This window comes from Python bivittatus, unplaced genomic scaffold, assembly GCF_059951505.1.
Source record: "Python bivittatus isolate LINGU-HERP-01145 unplaced genomic scaffold, Pbiv_v1 ctg000580_np1212, whole genome shotgun sequence".
Lineage (NCBI taxonomy): Eukaryota > Metazoa > Chordata > Lepidosauria > Squamata > Pythonidae > Python > Python bivittatus.
The window spans coordinates 18,844,048-18,863,635 of NW_028277087.1; the positions used below are offsets into that span (position 1 = coordinate 18,844,048).

The 19,588-nt window shown below is 39.7% G+C and overlaps 1 protein-coding gene across 9 annotated transcripts in view; it reads right to left on the bottom strand.

Annotated features, from left to right (window-relative positions):
• Positions 1–19,588, bottom strand: part of KTN1 (kinectin 1) — a 91,607-nt gene that overhangs the window by 20,579 nt on the left and 51,440 nt on the right. For all 9 annotated transcript variants that reach the window (XM_088149702.1, XM_007422462.4, XM_007422460.4 and 6 more), the window contains 8 exons: positions 10,775–10,809; positions 10,035–10,125; positions 8,807–8,875; positions 7,734–7,771; positions 5,709–5,799; positions 5,480–5,548; positions 2,308–2,345; positions 12–102 (listed from right to left, as the gene is read on the bottom strand). In XM_088149702.1, the coding sequence (XP_088005828.1) occupies positions 12–102; positions 2,308–2,345; positions 5,480–5,548; positions 5,709–5,799; positions 7,734–7,771; positions 8,807–8,875; positions 10,035–10,125; positions 10,775–10,809 (522 nt within the window). The remainder of the gene's footprint in view (positions 1–11; positions 103–2,307; positions 2,346–5,479; positions 5,549–5,708; positions 5,800–7,733; positions 7,772–8,806; positions 8,876–10,034; positions 10,126–10,774; positions 10,810–19,588) is intronic.

Sequence of the window (19,588 nt, forward strand, 5' to 3'; positions counted from 1 at the left end):
ATCAACTATACCTGAAGGCATTCTACTTGCTCTGAAATCTCACTCTCCTTTTCTTTCAACAATACTTCTAGACTGTTCACCTTTTCCTCTTTCTCCTTCAGTCTGCAGGAGAGAACAAGATAAGAATAACATTTGTGAGATGGGTGGCTATTTAAATAAATAAATGGCAGTCTATAAATAAAACCAACAGCAACTGTTATGTGTCTTCACACACAAAAAAGCCAAATACTGAATTCAGGGCACTATCACTTTGTCAATGCCAGCAATATGGGTCAACAGCTCGCAAGAATACAAATAGTAGGGTAAGAGCGCAACAAAAAAGTAGCAAAACTAACAGTGCAAATAAGTATTTTGAAGTATCCTCACAATGTCCAGTTAGGTGCTGAAAAGCTAAGCAGAATTAATCTGGATTTGTACTTAGATGACAGATTCCCAGGAAATACAAGGGCTACAGGTTAGCCTGGGAAGTAAAAAAAAAAAAAAAAATCTTACAAAAAGGCAATGGCAATACATCCAATTCATTAGCAGGAAAACCACATGAACAAGTCCATGCTTGAAGGAAACCTTATTTTATCTTTATTTTTTTTAAAAAAAAGTAAAAAAAAGAAAAATAGAATTATTGAGACCTAAACCCTTGGTTTTCACTGATACTTCAATGATTTCGTGGATTATTAACCACTCTTTTATTAGCACAGTATGCCTATGACTTGACGACAGATGAACAGCAGACTTGGCAATTATTGCTGAGCTCAGGTTGGACAGTGACAGGGATGCTGCCTATCAGAAATCTCCCCCCTTCCTAGAGATGACTGGGTGCAAGGGCCTGTGCACAGAGTGGCCATAAGGCAGTGTTGTCCAAACTTGGCCACTTTAAGATGAGTGGACTTCAACTTCCAGAATTCTGGGAGTTGAAGTCCACTCATCTTAAAGTGGCCAAGTTTGGACAACACTGCCATAAGGACAAGCTGAAGTTCCTGTTAGTGTACTGATTGCCTAGTTGACTTTTATGAGCTTCTGGATGTGTCTGGTGCTGGTTTGGGAGTTCCTGAGGCGGCTGTTCTTGGATGACTATAATTGCAATGTCCTGGGAAAGGAATCTAACACAGCTCGAGTTCATGACCTCCCCAGTGACCTTGAGCCTGCTATACATTATTGCTGTGACACACATAGACAAATACACACTAAATATGGTTTTCATATCAGAGCAAATGAGATGTGATCTGAGGATGGAGGACATTAACTACTGTCCTTTGCTGTACAAATCACTTCCTGATTCTGCAAGGGCAGAGCACCTTTTAAGATGATCTGCTCCTGGTACCTAATGTATCCATAAGGTTTCCAGACAGCACTAGGAGTTTCCCTGACAATTTGCCAAGAGTTGTCTTGTACCCAGGAAGTTTCTTCTCGGTTGCTTATCCCAAGTGGTTCCTTACTTTACTGAGAAACTGAGGAAAGTTAAATGATTGAAAAGATATGACAGGGGTGCAAAATAAAAAGTGAACCTGACTGAGCGCTGGTATGAGCTCACAGTCAAGCCTACGCAGTGGAGATAATAGAAGCATCAGTTCTTCTTGTGGCCCTTAATCAGAGTGACTGGACCTTTTTTGGATAAAATGGTGAGACAAAACTTGCACATCAGCTAGTATGTTTTGTGGCTTTCTTCATGGGAAATGTCACTCATACCCACTCTAGTTTGGACACCAGTTAGGTAGAGTCCACTGTGGGGAATGCAGCAGCATTTTGTGTCAAAATCTGGGAGTCTTGTGAATTTGCAGAACTGAGGAACTGAAAAAGAATCTTTGCAATATGAGCTGTGCCATCTTTGGATTAGATCCATGCCCCTCCTGGCTTCTTTGGGCAGCCAGAGAAGGTATGGGAGGCTGTATATGGGAGGTGAGTATAGTTTCCTTGAGGGAGAATGTTGGGTCACCTGCTATGAAAGAGGTGATGATGCACCCTCTCTTGGCATCTCTTGAACCAGCCACATGTGACATACTTCCCCTTCTTAGGGAACCTAATTTCCAGAAGGGGTAGACTCATTATCTTGTCCAACAGCCAATTGCAGTTGTTGGGGGAAAGGCTGTTTTAAAAGCCTTTACTTGCTGTTAAAATAATGACTTCAATTTCAGTTACCTAAATCCTAATCAGAGGCTTGCCATAGGCCTTACCATAGTTTTCCAATTCTAGATTATGCCTGAAGAACTGTTTAGAATATGATAAACATAATTGACTATGAAAACAAAAACTATATTCTATTAACAAGGACAGCTGGCAAACACTACAATTCTTGTCACCAGCAATACTTACTGTTTTTGAAGATCTTTGACTTCCTGAACTACTGACACCTAACAGAAAAAATAAACATATATGTATAGAAAAGAGATGTGTAGTGTAATGATAAACTGTAAAACCAAGGTGGGAAAAATTAAGATAGCAAGCCATTATACAGCGCTAACATCAAAAACATGGTCTTTTGGAATACTTTGGCCATTCTGTAAAATGCTACTCTTGGGAATTTAATTAATTGCAGTCAGATTATTTTAGAAAAAGAGCATCTTTTGTAAGGCTAAAAATTATGTGTTCTGGAAGACAAAAGAAATAATGGGCAAGAACATTAATAATGAGAATGTCTTGAAAGATGAAGAACCCAGGATACTCAGAAGGAATAGCAACGAAACTAATTCATAAGAAAAATTCGTTCTTCATGTACATATTTTGGGAGAGTTTCTGTTTTTTAATTGTTTATCAGTTCTTATTCTGTTACCCAAAGAAATGTGCTCCCTGTCATCTCTGTAACAGTCCTTGTGTGTGTGTGTGTGTGTGTTTGCTTTCTGGGATTAAGATCTACTGAATATGAAGAGCTTATGCCTGCTTCTAAATAAACAGACACAGAGAAAGCACCTTACAACTTAATCCAAAAAAGGGAATCAAAACCAACCCTTTTTTGAAGCCAGCCAAGCTGGTAGCCAGCAACACACCTCATAGTACTGAATTCCAAAGTTGAACCATGTGTTGTATAATAAAAAAATCCTTTTGTTTGTCCTGATTCTTCCAGGATTCAATTTCACTGGGTGACCTCTGTTTCAAGTGCTTTGGGAAAGCAGAAATAGCTTCTCCTTGCCCACTTTGTACTATGCACAATTCAGCACACCTCAATAATGCCCCCTCTCATTTCCCTCCTTGCTATGCTAAAAAGCCCGAGATATGTTGCAGCCATTCCTTGTAGGGAAGCTGCTCTAGCCCCTTCATTATCTTAGTTGCCTTCCTCTAACCCTCTCTTGCTCCATTATATCCTTTTTGGGTTGTGACAACCAGAACTGCACACAATATTCCAGAGGTACTTGCACCACTGATTTATACAGTGGGGCAAAAAAGTATTTAGTCAGCCACCAATTGTGCAAGTTCTCCCACTTAAAAAGATGAGAGAGGCCTGTAATTTCCATCATAGGTATACCTCAACTATGAGAGACAAAATGGGGAAAAAAATCCAGAAAATCACATTGTCTGATTTTTAAAGAATTTATTTGCAAATCATGGTGGAAAATAAGCATTTGGTCAATATCAAAAGTTCATCTCAATACTTTGTTATATATCCTTTGTTGGCAATGACAGAGGTCAAACGTTTTCTGTAAGCCTTCCCAAGGTTTTCACACACTGTTGCTGGTATTTTGGCCCATTCCTCCATGCAGATCTCCTCTAGAGCAGTGATGTTTTGGGGCTGTCGCTGGGCAACACGGACTTTCAACTCCCTCCAAAGGTTTTCCATGGGGTTGAGATCTGGAGACTGGCTAGGCCACTCCAGGACCTTGAAATGCTTCTTACAAAGCCACTCCTTCGTTGCCCGGGCGGTGTGTTTGGGATCATTGTCATGCTGAAAGACCCAGCCACGTTTCATCTTCAATGCCCTTGCTGATGGAAGGAGGTGTTCACTCAAAATCTCACGATATATGGCCCCATTCATTCTTTCCTTTACACGGATCAGTCGTCCTGGTCCCTTTGCAGAAAAACAGCCCCAAAGCATGATATTTCCACCCCCATGCTTCACAGTAGGTATGGTGTTCTTTGGATGCAACTCAGCATTCTCTCTCCTCCAAACACGACGAGTTGAGTTTAGACCAAAACGTTCTACTTTGGTTTCATCTGACCATATGACATTCTCCCAATCCTCTTCTGGATCATCCAAATGCTCTCTAGCAAACTTCAGACAGGCCCGGACATGTACTGGCTTAAGCAGGGGGACACGTCTGGCACTGCAGGATTTGAGTCCCTGGCGGCATAGTGTGTTACTGATGGTAGCTTTTGTTACTTTGGTCCCAGCTCTTTGTAGGTCATTCACTAGGTCCCCCCATGTGGTTCTGGGATTTTTGCTCACCGTTCTTGTGATCATTTTGACCCCACAGGGTGAGATCTTGCATGGAGCCCCAGATCGAGGGAGATTATCAGTGGTCTTGTATGTCTTCCATTTTCTAATTATTGCTCCCACAGTTGATTTCTTCACACCAAGCTGCTTGCCTAGTGCAGATTCAGTCTTCCCAGCCTGGTGCAGGTCTACAATTTTGTTTCTGGTGTCCTTTGACAGCTCTTTGGTCTTGGCCACAGTGGAGTTTGGAGTGTGACTATTTGAGGTTGTGGACAGGTGTCTTTATACTGATAACAAGGTCAAACAGGTGCCATTACTACAGGTAACGAGTGGAGGACAGAGGAGCCTCTTAAAGAAGTAGTTACAGGCCTGTGAGAGCCAGACATCTTGCTTGTTTGTAGGTAACCAAATACTTATTTTCCACCATGATTTGCAAATAAATTCTTTAAAAATCAGACAATGTGATTTTCTGGATTTTTTTCCCCATTTTGTCTCTCATAGTTGAGGTATACCTATGATGAAAATTACAGGCCTCTCTCATCTTTTTAAGTGGGAGAACTTGCACAATTGGTGGCTGACTAAATACTTTTTTGCCCCACTGTATGAGGGCATTACAATATTGGCATCTCTAAATGCCCTTTAGAGTATTTAGAGTAGCTGTTTTCTTAAAATTCTTCTTGGATGACAGCCCTAGCATTTCTGTGAAAGGACAGAAGTACCATTCATGGAAATGCTAGGGCTGTCATCCAAATAAAAAAATACTTTATTAGTTTTGTATCTCAGCTTGTCTAGGAACTCAAGGTACTTTACATGGGAATCTCCATTTTATGCCCACAAAAAAAAACTGTGAGATAGGCTGGGCTGAGAGATATAGACTTGCCTATAGCCACTCAGTTATTTTTCACAGTTGAGGGTAGATGTGGAGTCCCCCCTGGTCCTAGTTCAGTATGATAGTCACTACACCACACTGCAATCATGGCAGTTAAGCCTCATGGCAAAAACTGAAATGAATCCCTTTTTTTTTTTAATTGAGAGCCCCTAGTCAGATAGGAAAGCAGCAGAGGAGGAGAAACTACGCAAAATAAAATATATCCAGCTGCTAGCTCATTATGACTTTACCTGAGTGTCCTTCTCAAGCTGGGCCTTTCTTAGTTCTTCTTTCACAGCCTCTATTTCCTGTGCCAAAGCCTTTTCAATGACAAAACATACAAAATTGGACAATGGAGACAACACAAAATGAGAATGTTGCAAAAACAAATTTAACTAAAATGCAGTGCAGGGACAAACACACTCAAAAGTTAATGCCACAAATAATGGAGCATCAACATCCAAAAGATCCAATATTTACCCCAAGAGTTTTCTCCTTGGTTGCAACTTTAAGGACTTCAGCTTGAAGCAGTTCTTCCACAGATTTGATCTTTCCATCTTTTTCACTAATTCTTTAGCAAGGCATAAAATTGAAAATGCAGATATAAAGAGTGTATTTTAGAAAATAAATATTAAAAATATGAGTCCTTGTACAAGGAGAGAAGGAGCTTAGTCGGGAAGTGGTTTGTAAATACCAACTGGAGAAAAACAAGCAATACTTCTACAACAGTAATTGGCTATGATAAGTATGATAGCAATCAAAAACCTGGACATGGAAGAACTAGTAATGCTTGATAGTAAAGAAGTATCTGCTCTATTCCATTAAAAAAAACATTTATTTTGATACATCTCTATTAGTTGCTTTTGTATAATGGACAGGTCTGGATGCAATGCTAAATTGTAGTTGTAACAATCAGCTTTACCGCTCACACAGCTCCTGCATTTTCCCCCACAAATGATGTCAGAAACTGTTATCTGTGGAGTCCTTGGGGTTCTCTGAGCTTGGTTCTTTCCTTGCAAATGTTTCGTTACCCAGCTAGGTAACATCTTCAGTGTTAGAATGGAATGGGATTTGCTCTCTGTTTATATACTGTGGCATGCCTTGCCAGTGTTGGTGGGGGTGGGGGTTTTGTTTTGTTTTTTCCCCTCTGGTAGGGAAAACAAAAGACCAGAACATCTCCTCACCAGCAATCATCACCCAGATAAGCAGAGATTAACACCAAGATTACCACCAGACATACAATCAAGCAGTAAACAATTCCCTAATCAAGAAACTACCAGAGGGGGAAAAAAAATAAAACAAAACAAAGCCCACACTGTCAGCTCCTGTCATTATGGGATTGTCATAGGACCACAGAAGCTGGTATTTTCAATAATTGCTCCCACATTTCAGAACTCCCCCCCAACAGAAATTCTGTCAGCTTTGTCCCTCTTGGGCTTCAGGAAAACTGTGAAAACACATCTGTTCCATCCTGCACAGAAATAACATGTGTTGTACCACAAGGTGAGGTTTGCAGATGCATAGTGTTTGTATTTTTGAAGACTGATTGATTGATCACTTTTTATTTTTATATGGATCTGGGGGGTTGGGGTCATTATTTTATTTATTGACATTGCTAGCTCCCCAGAGCCTTTGGGAAGGGGTGCCATACAAGCAAACTGAATGGATTAATGAATGAATGAGCAAGTTTATTCTGACCATATCAATGTAATCTAAATAGCAGACACACTGTATAGAAAATTCAATTTTAAAAAGTACATATAGGAACTGTTCATACTCATTCAAAGCAGTACTTAAAGCTCAGCCATAGCAATTTTAGAGCATCATTTTTAAATTGTTCCAATACTGAATTTGCCTTCAAATTATTCTTTCAATCTACAATTAAGAGTAGGATAACAAGAGCAGCCGGTTGTGGCAATCCAGAAACACATGCAGTTGAGATAATGTCAGGTATCAACCATATTTTGGGAGGGTGGGGGGAAGAGAAAGAGAGACTACTGCCTAGTCAAAAATCTTCTGTTTCACAGAAAAGTTCACAGATCAAGTATTTTGGTTATTGGGGATTTTTTAAAATGTAAAAAGGTATACAGGTAGTCCCCAGTTTAAGCACAAGCTCTGTTCCCAAGTTCTGTCCTTAAACTGAATTTGTATGTAAGCCAGAACAGTATTATTGTATAATACTGTATAAGTAGTATTGTGTAATGAACTTGAACTATTGTGTATTTAACTCAAATCATTGTGTATTTAACTCAAATTTTGCTACAATAGGCTCTGTTGTTAACTGTAGGTTGTCTTTAAACCGGGCATTCTTAACCTGGGGACTACCTGTACTTTCTTGGAGAGAGGTAAATATCCCAAATGCAACATTCACCATTTCATTTTATATATTTTATGTTTCTGAATTTTTTAAAGTCAATGTTTACCCACTTAAATTTTAAATAGTAACAAAATATAAACATGAAGAGCGTATTAAAACTGAAGCCAAGGAGTCATGCTGCTACTTACACCCTTTGTAGTTCTTCTACCAAGGATGCAAACGATACCTTTGGTGGGAGGAAAAAGATGAAAAAATATCACCATTTAGTGAGAAGGACTCAGATCACTCTGGGTGGATGCTTCTAAGGATAATAACGATTAGCTGGTGCAAATGATACTAGTTTTCATTAATTTACTAACAGAAAGCATGACCACAGATTAGAAAACAAATCAGTTCTATACAACAGTATTTGGCATATATTGGTAATTTAATCCTAAGCACAGTTGGGAAGCACATTTGAGCTCACTGGATTCTTTATGAAACATACTGTGTATGCCACGCTTTCACTCTAGTGACATCTTGCTGGAGTCCAGTTTCTCCTCTGTGATTTTTGGAACATGGGTCCCTGGAAGTAGCATATTAGGAATGATGGGCCTATATCCTATCACCAAACAATTTTATTTAGTATGGACTGGTGTTTGAGATGAATTTACCTTCCAAGGGTAAACCTTAAGCATAGCTTAGCAAATAGTACAAATTCTCTGCCTGGTCACATTAACTAGTAACTGGAGTTCTGCACCTTCCCCAAAATGTCAATCATGTTTTAGAACTGCAGTAACATCTGTGCCATGTATGTCCTACATAAAAGATGTAGTGCAGACTACTCTATCTGGCTTTTTGGTGTAAAAAACTTACGGTATATAATAAAGCAAGGTATGACAGCAGATATCAATTAGAGTAGCAACATTACAATCCAAAAGTTTGAAGTGAAATCCTGCACACATACATTTTTTTTTATAATAAATCAAATTTATAGGCTACCCAACTGCACCTTTGGGTAGTGTACAAGATAAAAACAATCAAAACAATGTAAAACAAAAGAAACTGATATTCCCACCAATGGACACACTTCCTAACCTAACATCTGGGGGAAAAGCCAGGTCTTCAAAGCCTGTTTAAAGGACAACAGGGTCATGGCACCGCAATTCTCCAGTCGGATATTATTATAATTAGGAGGATACTAATAGATGGACACTGTTATAATTACAATTACCAACAATCAATTTGAAGACTTTTTTTAAAAAGTTCTGATAGGACGTACCTGCTCTGTCTGTACTTTCTGAAGATTTTCAACTTCGCTTTTCAGGGATAAGTTCTCTGTTCTCAATGCCTTTAAAAACAGAACAGTTTCTATACTGAAGAGCTGCAATACTGCCACTGATCTTTAAATAATAATAATAATAATAATAATAATAATAATAATAATAATAATAATAATAAAAATAAAAAAAATGTGTGTGTATGTGTGTTGCCTGACTCTCAGCAACTCTGGGCAGTTTACAAATTACTTAAAATGTTAAAACAAAACACTGAAAACAACAAGAAACAATAAGAAAGGTAAAGATGGCAGGATGACAAGCAGAGTGGTAGAAAAAAAAGAAAACAACCTGGGTCAAAAGGAGGCTTCTGTCATCCTCACCAAAGGCCTGGACGAAGAGCCAGGTCTTCAAGGCCCTTTGAAACATCAGCAGGGTGGGGGCCGTTTGGATCTTGGGGTGAACCTCATTCCAGAGGGCAGGCACCGCGACAGAAAAGGCGCACTTTCAGGGTCCCAGTAGATAGCATTGCTTAACTAAAGGAACCCAAAGCACACTACCAGCCCTGTCAGATTGAATTGGCTAGGCAGATGTTATGGGAGATTTGTAATCCCTCAAGTAACCAGTAAATTTAAATGTAAGTTTAATTAAATGTAAATTTAAATGTAAAACCTCAGAAAAGATTTGGCAACATTTTATTACAATTATCAATGGAATAATATATTAACACAGAAGAATGCTTTACAACTTTTCCCTGGACATTGCAAGACATACCAAACCCTGGCACACATATCAAATATTAAACGTGTGTATACCACAAGGGATCATGAATGATTCCTTCATATTTATGCATTCTGGCTTGACAGTCTAAACTGCATGCAGTGACACAGTACCAAATGACATGCTGATGTCCCCAGTAGAAAAATCTCTGAAGGCCTACTCCTATTTTAGCACAAAGAACAGTAACATGTCCTAATTCTCACAAACAACAGAAGAGGGGGTAAAAGAAGTGATTAGTTATCTGTAAGTTCTTTGAGTAGTCATCTGTGGATTCATATATAAGGGTTATGTGTCCACATAGAGGCTCATTCTGAACCCTACAAAATTGTTTGACAGAACCCCATCTTTCACATATACTATGCAACTTGGCATAGCTAACTGAAGTACCATGAAATCTTATACAATCCTGCACCACTCAAGAGGTAAGTCATGTAATATTCTTAATGTTATTACCTTTAGTTCTTCCTCCTTGTTTGCCATTTCTATGAGCCCAGTTTCAAGGAGTTCTTCAACCGTCTTTATTTTGTCATCCTTTTCTGTAATACTGACGGAGGGAACATGTACACTGAGAACTATTCAAAACTGGTTAAAATAACCAGAGCTGTAACCTTATGCATATTTACTCTAGGGGTGCTTACCACTGAATAGTCTTCCCAGAACAAGATGTAACACAACCTTAATCCATCAGAATATTACTGCATCAAGAAAACCTTCCCATCCTACTTCAAGTTCCCTTACTACAGGGAAGGCATTCTTTTGGTGGGTCAGAGGTCACACTTAACTTTGTGAAGGTGGACAGAGGCTAATGATGTTGCTTTTCTTTTTCTTGTCTTTTCTTCTTAATTATGGGGGGGGGAGAACTAGATTTTATTCTCTTTTTTTCACCAATTATCTTAAGCCTACTTTAGATACATATGAGGTTGTTTTTATATCTGAAAACAGGAAGAAACTGTGCAGCTGGAATTTGGGAGCATATCAGTATGGGGTTGGGGAAATGCAAACTAGAGGTTCAACAGCCACAATTTACCAATTCCTGCTTTGCCTAGAAATGTCAAGGATGAAAACTGAGAACATCTCTATGCCAAGCCACATTTTTCAGAAACCTACAGCCCAACCTCACACTGGGCTACAGAGGTTTACAGCAAAGTAACTTGAAAAATGATTATGAGGTCATCTACTTCCCCATTCCTTACCTTCTTTCCAGTTGCTCCAACAATTCTTTGTTAGCCTAATAAGTAAGAAAGAAAGTAATAAATGTTGGCCCACAACTTTCATCTTAAGATATTCAGCTGCTTGGAATTCAAAATGTTTACATTCACCTAAAGCTAAAGCACAATACCCACACCAGATATTTCAATATCACTAGCTGAGCATTCAAATGGAACCAGGAATGTGCTGCCGATTTGTTAAGAAGAGGTGGCAGAGCAGGCAGGGACTATGACAGTTTTTATGTGGTAATCTGGATAAACAAAGATAGCCTGTTTCTCTCACTTTCTCTTTTCTGATATTTGTCTGGAACCAAGTTAGTTGACAGAGATGAAAGTCAAGTTCTTGGTGCTTGAGATGTTTGCTTGCAGATGTTTCATTACCCAACTCAGTAATATCATCAGTGTAGATGAGAGAGTGATCAATGCCACCAGGTAACGATGTGCAAGCCTGCCCTTTCTCAGGTCTTCCTCAAGTGCTGTCCTACCTGGCATCCCATATGCCAAATTATGCTGCAAACTTTGTGGTATCTGACTTAGTTCTGCTCCTATGGATGTAATAAGGCCACTGTGAGAGAATCTTTCCTTGGCACTGCTCTCCACATTATCTTGCCATCCTTCATGGTTGCAATGCTAAATTTTATCAAACTCTTTTTTTTTAAAAAAAAGAAGTCATTAAAAATTAGCAGAGGTTCCATGAGCCCTCTCCAGCACCTCCCTGAGTGCAGTCCATTTCTTAGTGGTACTGATAATAATAATAGTAGCAAAATAAGTTAACTGAAATTACTGGTGTCCAAAAATTGCCACCCAGACCAGCTGCCTCAGTGTAAAGCTGATCAAAATATCTTTTAAGCTACATGCCTTACTAGTACCATTTTCGTCCAAGCAACGTTTTAATTAATTAAAATTTATTTATATGGCTGCCCATCTCACAAATGTGATTCTGGGTTGCTAACAACAAATAAAAATACAACGTAAATACAATATATACAAACACACAAAATTAAAAAAAAATACGTTTCCCACCCAACTAAACACAAGGTGGTTCCCAAAAACACTATACATCACAGCATGAGTTCAATGACTCTCTTGGCTCTCAAATATTTGAACCTGTTTCCTAGTTTTAATTTCTGCAGAAATCTGAAAACAAAATGCAGATTGTAATACAGCTCTATTAGAAGCCTTACAATACATTCTTCTTCTTCCATGTACTTTGATAGCTTTGTATTCAGTTTGATTTGAAGAGACCGCTATATACTGAAAAGTAGATTTTATGTTTCCTGAACTATTTATTAATTACACATTTTTAAAATCTTTTTCCTTAAAATTTTTTTTTTGATACCTGTGTTTTCTATAATTATTTGTAAGGTGCCCAGAGAATTTCAGTTATTAAAAAACAAAAACTAGAGTATGAAGAGAACAACAGCAAGTTTTCAGGGGTCAGGGAAAGCCTTTCATATTCTCTAATATATCTCAGATTCAGTCTAGTTTCTCTGCCTTTAGCAGAACCACTTTTAAGTCAATAAAGGCCATATTTCTCTTTCCCTTGTTTTGCAATTTTGATAAAATAAATGAAAATTATTCCAAATAGTACCAATGTGCTTCATAAATTGAGGTGATCTCTAGTAAATAAATAGAATTCTATTGTAATGTACAATATCCTTTAATATTACACTTTTTTCTTGATCAAAGAAAAGGAGATTGTATAACATCTACTGCTTCATATTTGGTGTGTGTACCAAGTCTCCTATATTTGTACAAAATCATCAGTGATTTATTGCATGCCGTCAAGTCAGTGTCAACTCTCTAGCAAACACGTAGATAGACCTTCTCTAGGATGATCTATTCCCAACCTGGCCCTTGAGTTCTTTCAGTAGTGTACCCATTGCCATTGTAATTGAGAAGCCAACATGCTCTGCATAAGAAGCTATCTATATACACCTAGATCTTTGGTCCATCTCAATCTCAGTTATTTTCAGTCAACAACCTTTTAAAATCAAATCACCAAAGATCCTTTAACAGGGACAGGCACTGCAGATGTTCTGAACTACAACTCTAGTATCCCTCCTCAGTTATGCATGCGTATCTATAATAGCAAAGTAATTTAAGATTTAGCATCATAACATAACTACTGTGACTTGTTCAAGAAACTATAATAAAAATGTTTACTGCAACTTGTGAATCCCACAATTGTGGCATAAGATTCAATATGTACTGGAATGGAGCACTGGGCTTACCATGAAGTTACTTTTTCTACCATGTATGAAGAGTATGAAGGATTCCTATTTTTATTCCGGTAGGCAAGACGGAAGAGTTTTCTGTAGACCTTAGATGGCAGTAAAAGGCAAGCTTCCAGCAGTTGAGAGATGACAAGCAGTATTAAAAATAGTTCCATAGCATAAGGTAAAATAAAAACAGGTGTAAATACAGGTTTTACAGAGGTGACCCCCCTCTTAGGAAGTTGTGAAGGAGGGAAAAGGGGTAGATACCTTTCATTCATAGTAGAAAAAGGAATTTCATAGTAAATCCGATGCACCATTTTCCTACTGAGAGACTGGAGGATATCCTTAGCTGCAGATAGCAGAATGGTCCCCAAAAGGGTTTGAACTACTCACTGAGCAAACTTACAGACAAGGTACTACTTGTTGCAAGGCTCTTCTGCTGAAATACATATCAACTTTGATTTGTGAATTAAATGTGTTGTGCCCTTCTTCCTTCGTAAGGCACCACATACTTACCTCACAAAACTCAGCTGAGACTGAGGACCATGTTGCTGCCCTGCATATAATACCCAGTGGGACATTAGTGGAGAAGGTAGCCAAACTGGCAGCATTTCTAATGGAGTGGGCCATAATACCACTGGGGCAGCAGCAGATTGGGCTTTGTAACAATGGGCAATGCAAGCTTTAATTTACCTGACAATTATTGCAGAGGATTCCTTATTGCTGAGGAAATTTACTAGAGTGAAACAAAGATGTAGTCCAAACACTGCCACTCTTTAGTCCTCATGAGCTAAAGTCTGATGTCTCTTTACAGAACCAACTTGTAACTCCTTCTCAAGAGAGGTGGCTATGTGTTGGCAAAAAGGACCTGTGGTAGGCATAGGTCCTGGGTCTGTGGAACATGGAGTTAATCTTGAACATGAATGTAGATTTTTATAAATAAGACCCTTAAAAAGATCATGCAGAGCTCCTCTCTATAAGCATTGACATCTGTTTGGTGGATGTTACACCTACAAGGCAGGCTACTTCTGAAATGAGAAATTTGATCTCCATTGAATGAAGGAGTTTGATCAAATAGCACTCCAGGGCCTTTAAAGCTTACTGGAGGTCTCAGGAAGGGGACCTTTGAGTAAGCGGTATCTTCAGGAGAGCGGCTCCTTGCAAGGATCTCTTGATATGAAGATGTGTACAGACTGGTAGTTCTTTGCATCCTGAGATGACTAATGCCAGCACCAACATGACTTTTGGGGTACAGGCCCTGGTCAAGGCCTGTTCACAAAAATCCAGAGGAACTAAAGTTGCTATGGACCAAATCTTCTTCCTCTTGCTCCAGTATCAGAAGTTATGCCAAGTGATCTCACAGATATGGATTGCTGATACTCTGCAGGGGGATAAGGTAATTAAGATTGAGCCCAGGATCTGTAATGTTTTGTTCTGGCCTGAGTGAAATTGAACTCTTGATGGGAATGAACCATGAAGGGCTCATGGAGAGCTGCATCAGCCCAGAGTACCACATTATTTTCAGACATTTAGGAGCTTTCAGAAAGACTTCTACATTCTCTACATACATCTTGCACAGAACACGAGGCAGCACAAGGAACAGTGGGAAGTGACAGAAGAGCTGTTGGGTCATTTGGTATTCAGTTATCTAACTCGCTACTTGAAGAATGAGGAAATTAACTGGCTCAGCTTGTGGTTGGATGGCAATGCAAAGATATCTACCTACTGAAGGGTAGATGAACCACACAGTATAACTGTAGGTTTCCCTGTGCTGGACTAGTCACTAGACAAGTTGAAGGAGGCCTTGACATGTTCTATTGAGAGATGAAAAATATGACTCTGGTTTGAGGTCTCCCTCATAAGTTCAACTAAGATTTGCAGAGCATTAGTCTGATTATTTTGAGTATTGAGTAGCCTGATTATTTCCAAGAAGTTTATACATTTTAGTGAGTCTGACAGCATTCAACACGTTAAGCCCTATGTCCCCTACAGAGGATCCCTGAACCCTGACAGCAGGCACTGGCAACCAAGATGGGTAAAAAAGAACTTCCAAAGGAGTATGTCCTTGTCAGGGGCCTTAGACATCCATCATATGAAAGACTTTCAAATGTGGCCTCAGTGGAATAAATGACTTGGCCCCCTGTTGCTTGCAGAAGGAAAGTGATGCCTACTGTAGGAAGTATGAGTGAGTCCTGGCCCATGGAACTGAGCCTCAGAGGTACTTGGAGATGACCTAGGGCTGCTGATTTTGAACCATTTGGCATGCATCACTGACCTGATTAATTCCTGTAATTTCAGGGAGGAGGGCCAAGCCTGCCAGAATAGTTCAGATTTGTTTCCAGAAGCTGCAGGCATTAAGCGGGGGCATCTGCCTCTTCTCCCAGTTGATGCAGAAGCCAAGGTATGATAGGCAACAGACTATCTTGCTCACTCTGTTAAAGAACAGAGAACAGAGGAGAAGGTAATCTAAATAGAGGTAGGTATGAATTTTGTTCTAAGAGACACTACATGTGCTACAAGGATCTTTATGTTGCCACACCAAACGGGAGAGTGGTGTATTGAGAATGATGGCCCAGCAAATCTCAGAAACCTCCAATAGATGGGTAAATGAACATGCAAACATGCTTCTTGTAAATACAGGAAGGCTAGCCAGTCCCTGGGTAGAGAAAATCAAGAATGGACTTTGGGTTGCCACATGGAACTTATTATCAGTGGAACTGATTCTATGACTTTGATAGCAAACAGATGATTGATGACTTGAAGCATCAGTAGGTATTTTTCTTTCTGGCATTTCAGGAAGATCTTCATCAGCTATGTCACTGTGTGAAACACCCAGGTGTCTGCATATGAGAAAAACCAGCACTGGGCAAATAAACAAAGCCTGCCGCCCGCCCCCACTGGTGGATCTTGGTAGTCACTATGTGGAGTCCATTTTCTGAAGAATGGCCTTTAGACTGCTGCTGCTTCAGCTGATAGTCTGACTTGCCAAGGGACTCTGGATCCCTGTGTAACTTTGGTTTTGGACAGGAGATGAAGGGAAGAAAGGAATGACCTTGGGCTAAGCAAGTTGCTGTCCACTCTTCTTGTGGAAATAACTGGAAAGGCTTTCTTGTTGTCCTTGGTTTCAGCCAAGATATCATCTAATGATTTACAAAAGAGTCTTTCTGCACCAAAAATGCTGACAGTTAATAGCAACTTGGTTTTATTACTTATTATTTGATTTACACCTCACCTTTCTGCTCTGGAGAGCACTCAAGGCAGCTAACAAAATTTAAAACAAAAACAGAACATAGAAAGTTAACAAACTGATTTAGAAAGCAATGAAATAAATAACAAAATTATCTAACAATTTAAAGTGTTGTTCTTGTGTGCCAAAAAGATGAGCCTCTGAAAGAGGGAGCATCTTCAAGAGGGTCACTCTACCGACCTCAATAAAATAACCAGGCAGATTAATAACCAAAGGTCTATTCTGCTTTGGTGACCCTGCTCAACACATCTATAGAGGGAATATTTGCTGCTGGGTTTGAGGCTACAGGAAATACTTCAGCCACCCTCAGAACCAAAAGCAGACCATCCAGGAACTTTGCACACAGGTTCTTAGGAGATGCTCCCTTCTCCACTATGAACCAGGACCTCTGTTCTCTCTGAGAGCCTCTTAGGGTCTGGGGATGAAAAAGTGAAGACCTTGAGTTACAGTAGCCCATGAAGGGAGCTCTACTGATCAGTCTTGAAAGGACTCTCATTTCCTGGGCTTCTTCAAGATGGCTCCTCCTCTCCTGGGTGTCTTCAAGATGGCTCATGCCATATGCTTGGCCTTACTGCCAACTTGTTTGAGGGGCTCTCAATTCCCCTAAGAGATTGAGAATGTATCACTCCTTTAAGTGGTGTAAGCAAACTACCATCTCTGCATAGTTGTTAAAAGTCCTTTGGGCAAGAGGGAAGGATAATTACTTGGAAAGCCATCAGGTTACCTGAAGAGGCCATAGTTTGGAGGGCCAATCCCTGAGAACAGCACCCCCAACCACCTGAAAACTCTCCTGATATGTCCAGGGAAAATGATGGACTTCCTGGGCCACCAAAGGCTAGGGAAGTTTCATTGAAATAAGACCCGAAGAAATTGAAAGAAAAAATGGAAAACAATGATGTCAAGTGACATAGGATAAAGTTTAGCTGGGAGCTCTTGCAGTGAGCTGCTTATTAGAGCAGGCAGGACTAAGGAAATGGCTGGGAGGTTATTGTGTACTATTTCAGGGCTACAAATGAAGTTTCTTTGGTCCCCCAGTGAAGCAAGGAAAGAAGCAACCAAGGACGCTCCTCAGTCGTAATAGGAACCAAAACTGATTATGACATACAATGATATTGATTTTTACTGTATCAGGATGAAAGACTTGAGAAGCCAATCAGGAAAAGAAGTCAAAAGCAACATGTGCTTCCATAAATGCTCCCTTCAAATTAGATGGTGGCAGCGCTCCTAGTTCTTACTGCTTCTGAAACAATCATTTTTAGATCAGACCATAGAAGAGAAGAGCCATGGAGTAAAATAGCCTGCATGAGGAACATTAAGGAATATTATGACTCAACATGTCTGCCTCTATTCCAAGGCTCTTTGTGTTAAAACAAGTCTAACCCTCCTCCCACTGAAAGAAAAAGGTTATGTTCACCACCTACAGGCAACTAGGAATTGGCCTCAACGTTAAACATCTATTCATATTTTTCAAACTTTACCAAGGCAGTTTGATAGTTACACTAGAAGCTAATCTTTTCAGTGTGCCATAGCACACCACTCCCATGCTCCATCTACAACTATAACTTGGTGGAAACATGGACTGTGCACCAGTCATATTTCCTCCATACCTGCTTCTCCTCCCAATTTTTTAAATGAATCCAACATAAATCAACAATAAGAAATATGATTTAAAAAAATCAAAGAAAGAAAGAAAAAGAAAAAAGGAATGAGAAATAAACTTGGAACTGATACATAAATCTGTAATCTTATGGTGAAATACAAAGAATTTAAACTTTCATGTTGATTGTGCTATCCCAAAATACATTCATATACTAGAGAATATCCTCTTAGGTATATTTTGTTAATATAGCTAAAATTAGAGGTTGTATGGAAATAATTAATTGAATTGCTGAAAACTCTTTATTGTTATATTGCTTTTTTTCCAATTCTTTTAAACACCACTGATATAATTTTCAATATTTTGCAATAATAAATCTCAATTTTAAGAGAAAAATTACAGTAATTTCTTCTATTATAACTTTTATATGTCTTGAGAAATGAGGACATAAATGTCAAAGACTGTTGAGTAATTTTTCCTATTTCCTTGAAAACATTCAATCTAATTGTACAGGTAGTCCTCAGTTAACCACCATTCGTTCAATGACTGTTTGAAGTAATTGTGGCACTGAACGAATGGTAGTTATGCCCGGTCCCCAAGGTTATGGCCATTGCAGCACCCCCATGATCACATGATCAAAATTTGAGTACTTGGTAGCCTGCCCACATTTGTGACTGCAGGAGCGCTTCAACTCCTCCCACACCTATCTCCCCCCCATCTCTGCCTTTTTGGCTGTCCTGCACTCCACCACCTCTGGTGCCCTGTGCTCTGCCAGCCTTGCCACCCCAAGCTGACCTTCTTCTTCCTCCTGCTGCTGACGAGGCACACCTGGCCTGGCCCTTCCCTGCATGTGGCCTTCTCGTGAGGCAACCTCATGGCCATGCATGATTTGGAGAAGATGCGCATGGCCTTGGGAAGAAGGCCTTGCATGGTCAGCAGCTGCCTCGGGAAGGGCCAGGCCAGCCCATCTTGTCAGCAGTGGGAGGAAGAAGAGACAGGGTGGGGCTTGAGGCAGCACTCCTCAGCGATGGTGGCACTGGGGCTGAAGTAGAAGCCTGGGGGTTGTGGCAGCCAGCTGAGACTGCTGAAGGCCCCAAGCCCCTACTCCAGTCCTAGCAGTGCTGGCGCCACCACCACTGCCAAGGAGTGCTGCTGTGCAGGGCAGCCAAAAGGGCAGAGATGGGGGGTACTGAGGCTTGGGGCTGGGAGGGATCAAGCCAGGAATTGCTCAGATCAGGGTGGGTCCTTACCTAATGACCGAACAGGATTCAGTTAATGATGGCAAGAGAAACTAGCAGGTTGCCATCACTAAGTGATGCAGTCACATGATGTCGCGTTTTACAACTGCATTGCTTAATGACAGAAATTCCAGTCCCAATTACCATCATCAACCAAGAACTACCTGTATGGGTACTATGTACCAATCTAATTAAAATTCAATAAAGATTCTTAAAAGCTTGTATACTGTATTACAGCCTTTAATTGTTTCCCCATTGGGCTTTTTTCTCCTAATATATATATATTTTATTTGCAAATTCTGCTGGATGTATAGATTTTGCAAGCAATTTTTCTTAACATGTTGCATTTCTGTCATTATTGTTACTAACATATGCATCGTTGGCTAAAATTTTCTCTAGAAATATCCTGCACACTTGAGGAAAGTGTGAATTTTGAAGAATAGTTAAGTTTCAAATCCTGTATTTGTTCAAAAATGAAAGATTAGTCTGTATTAAAAT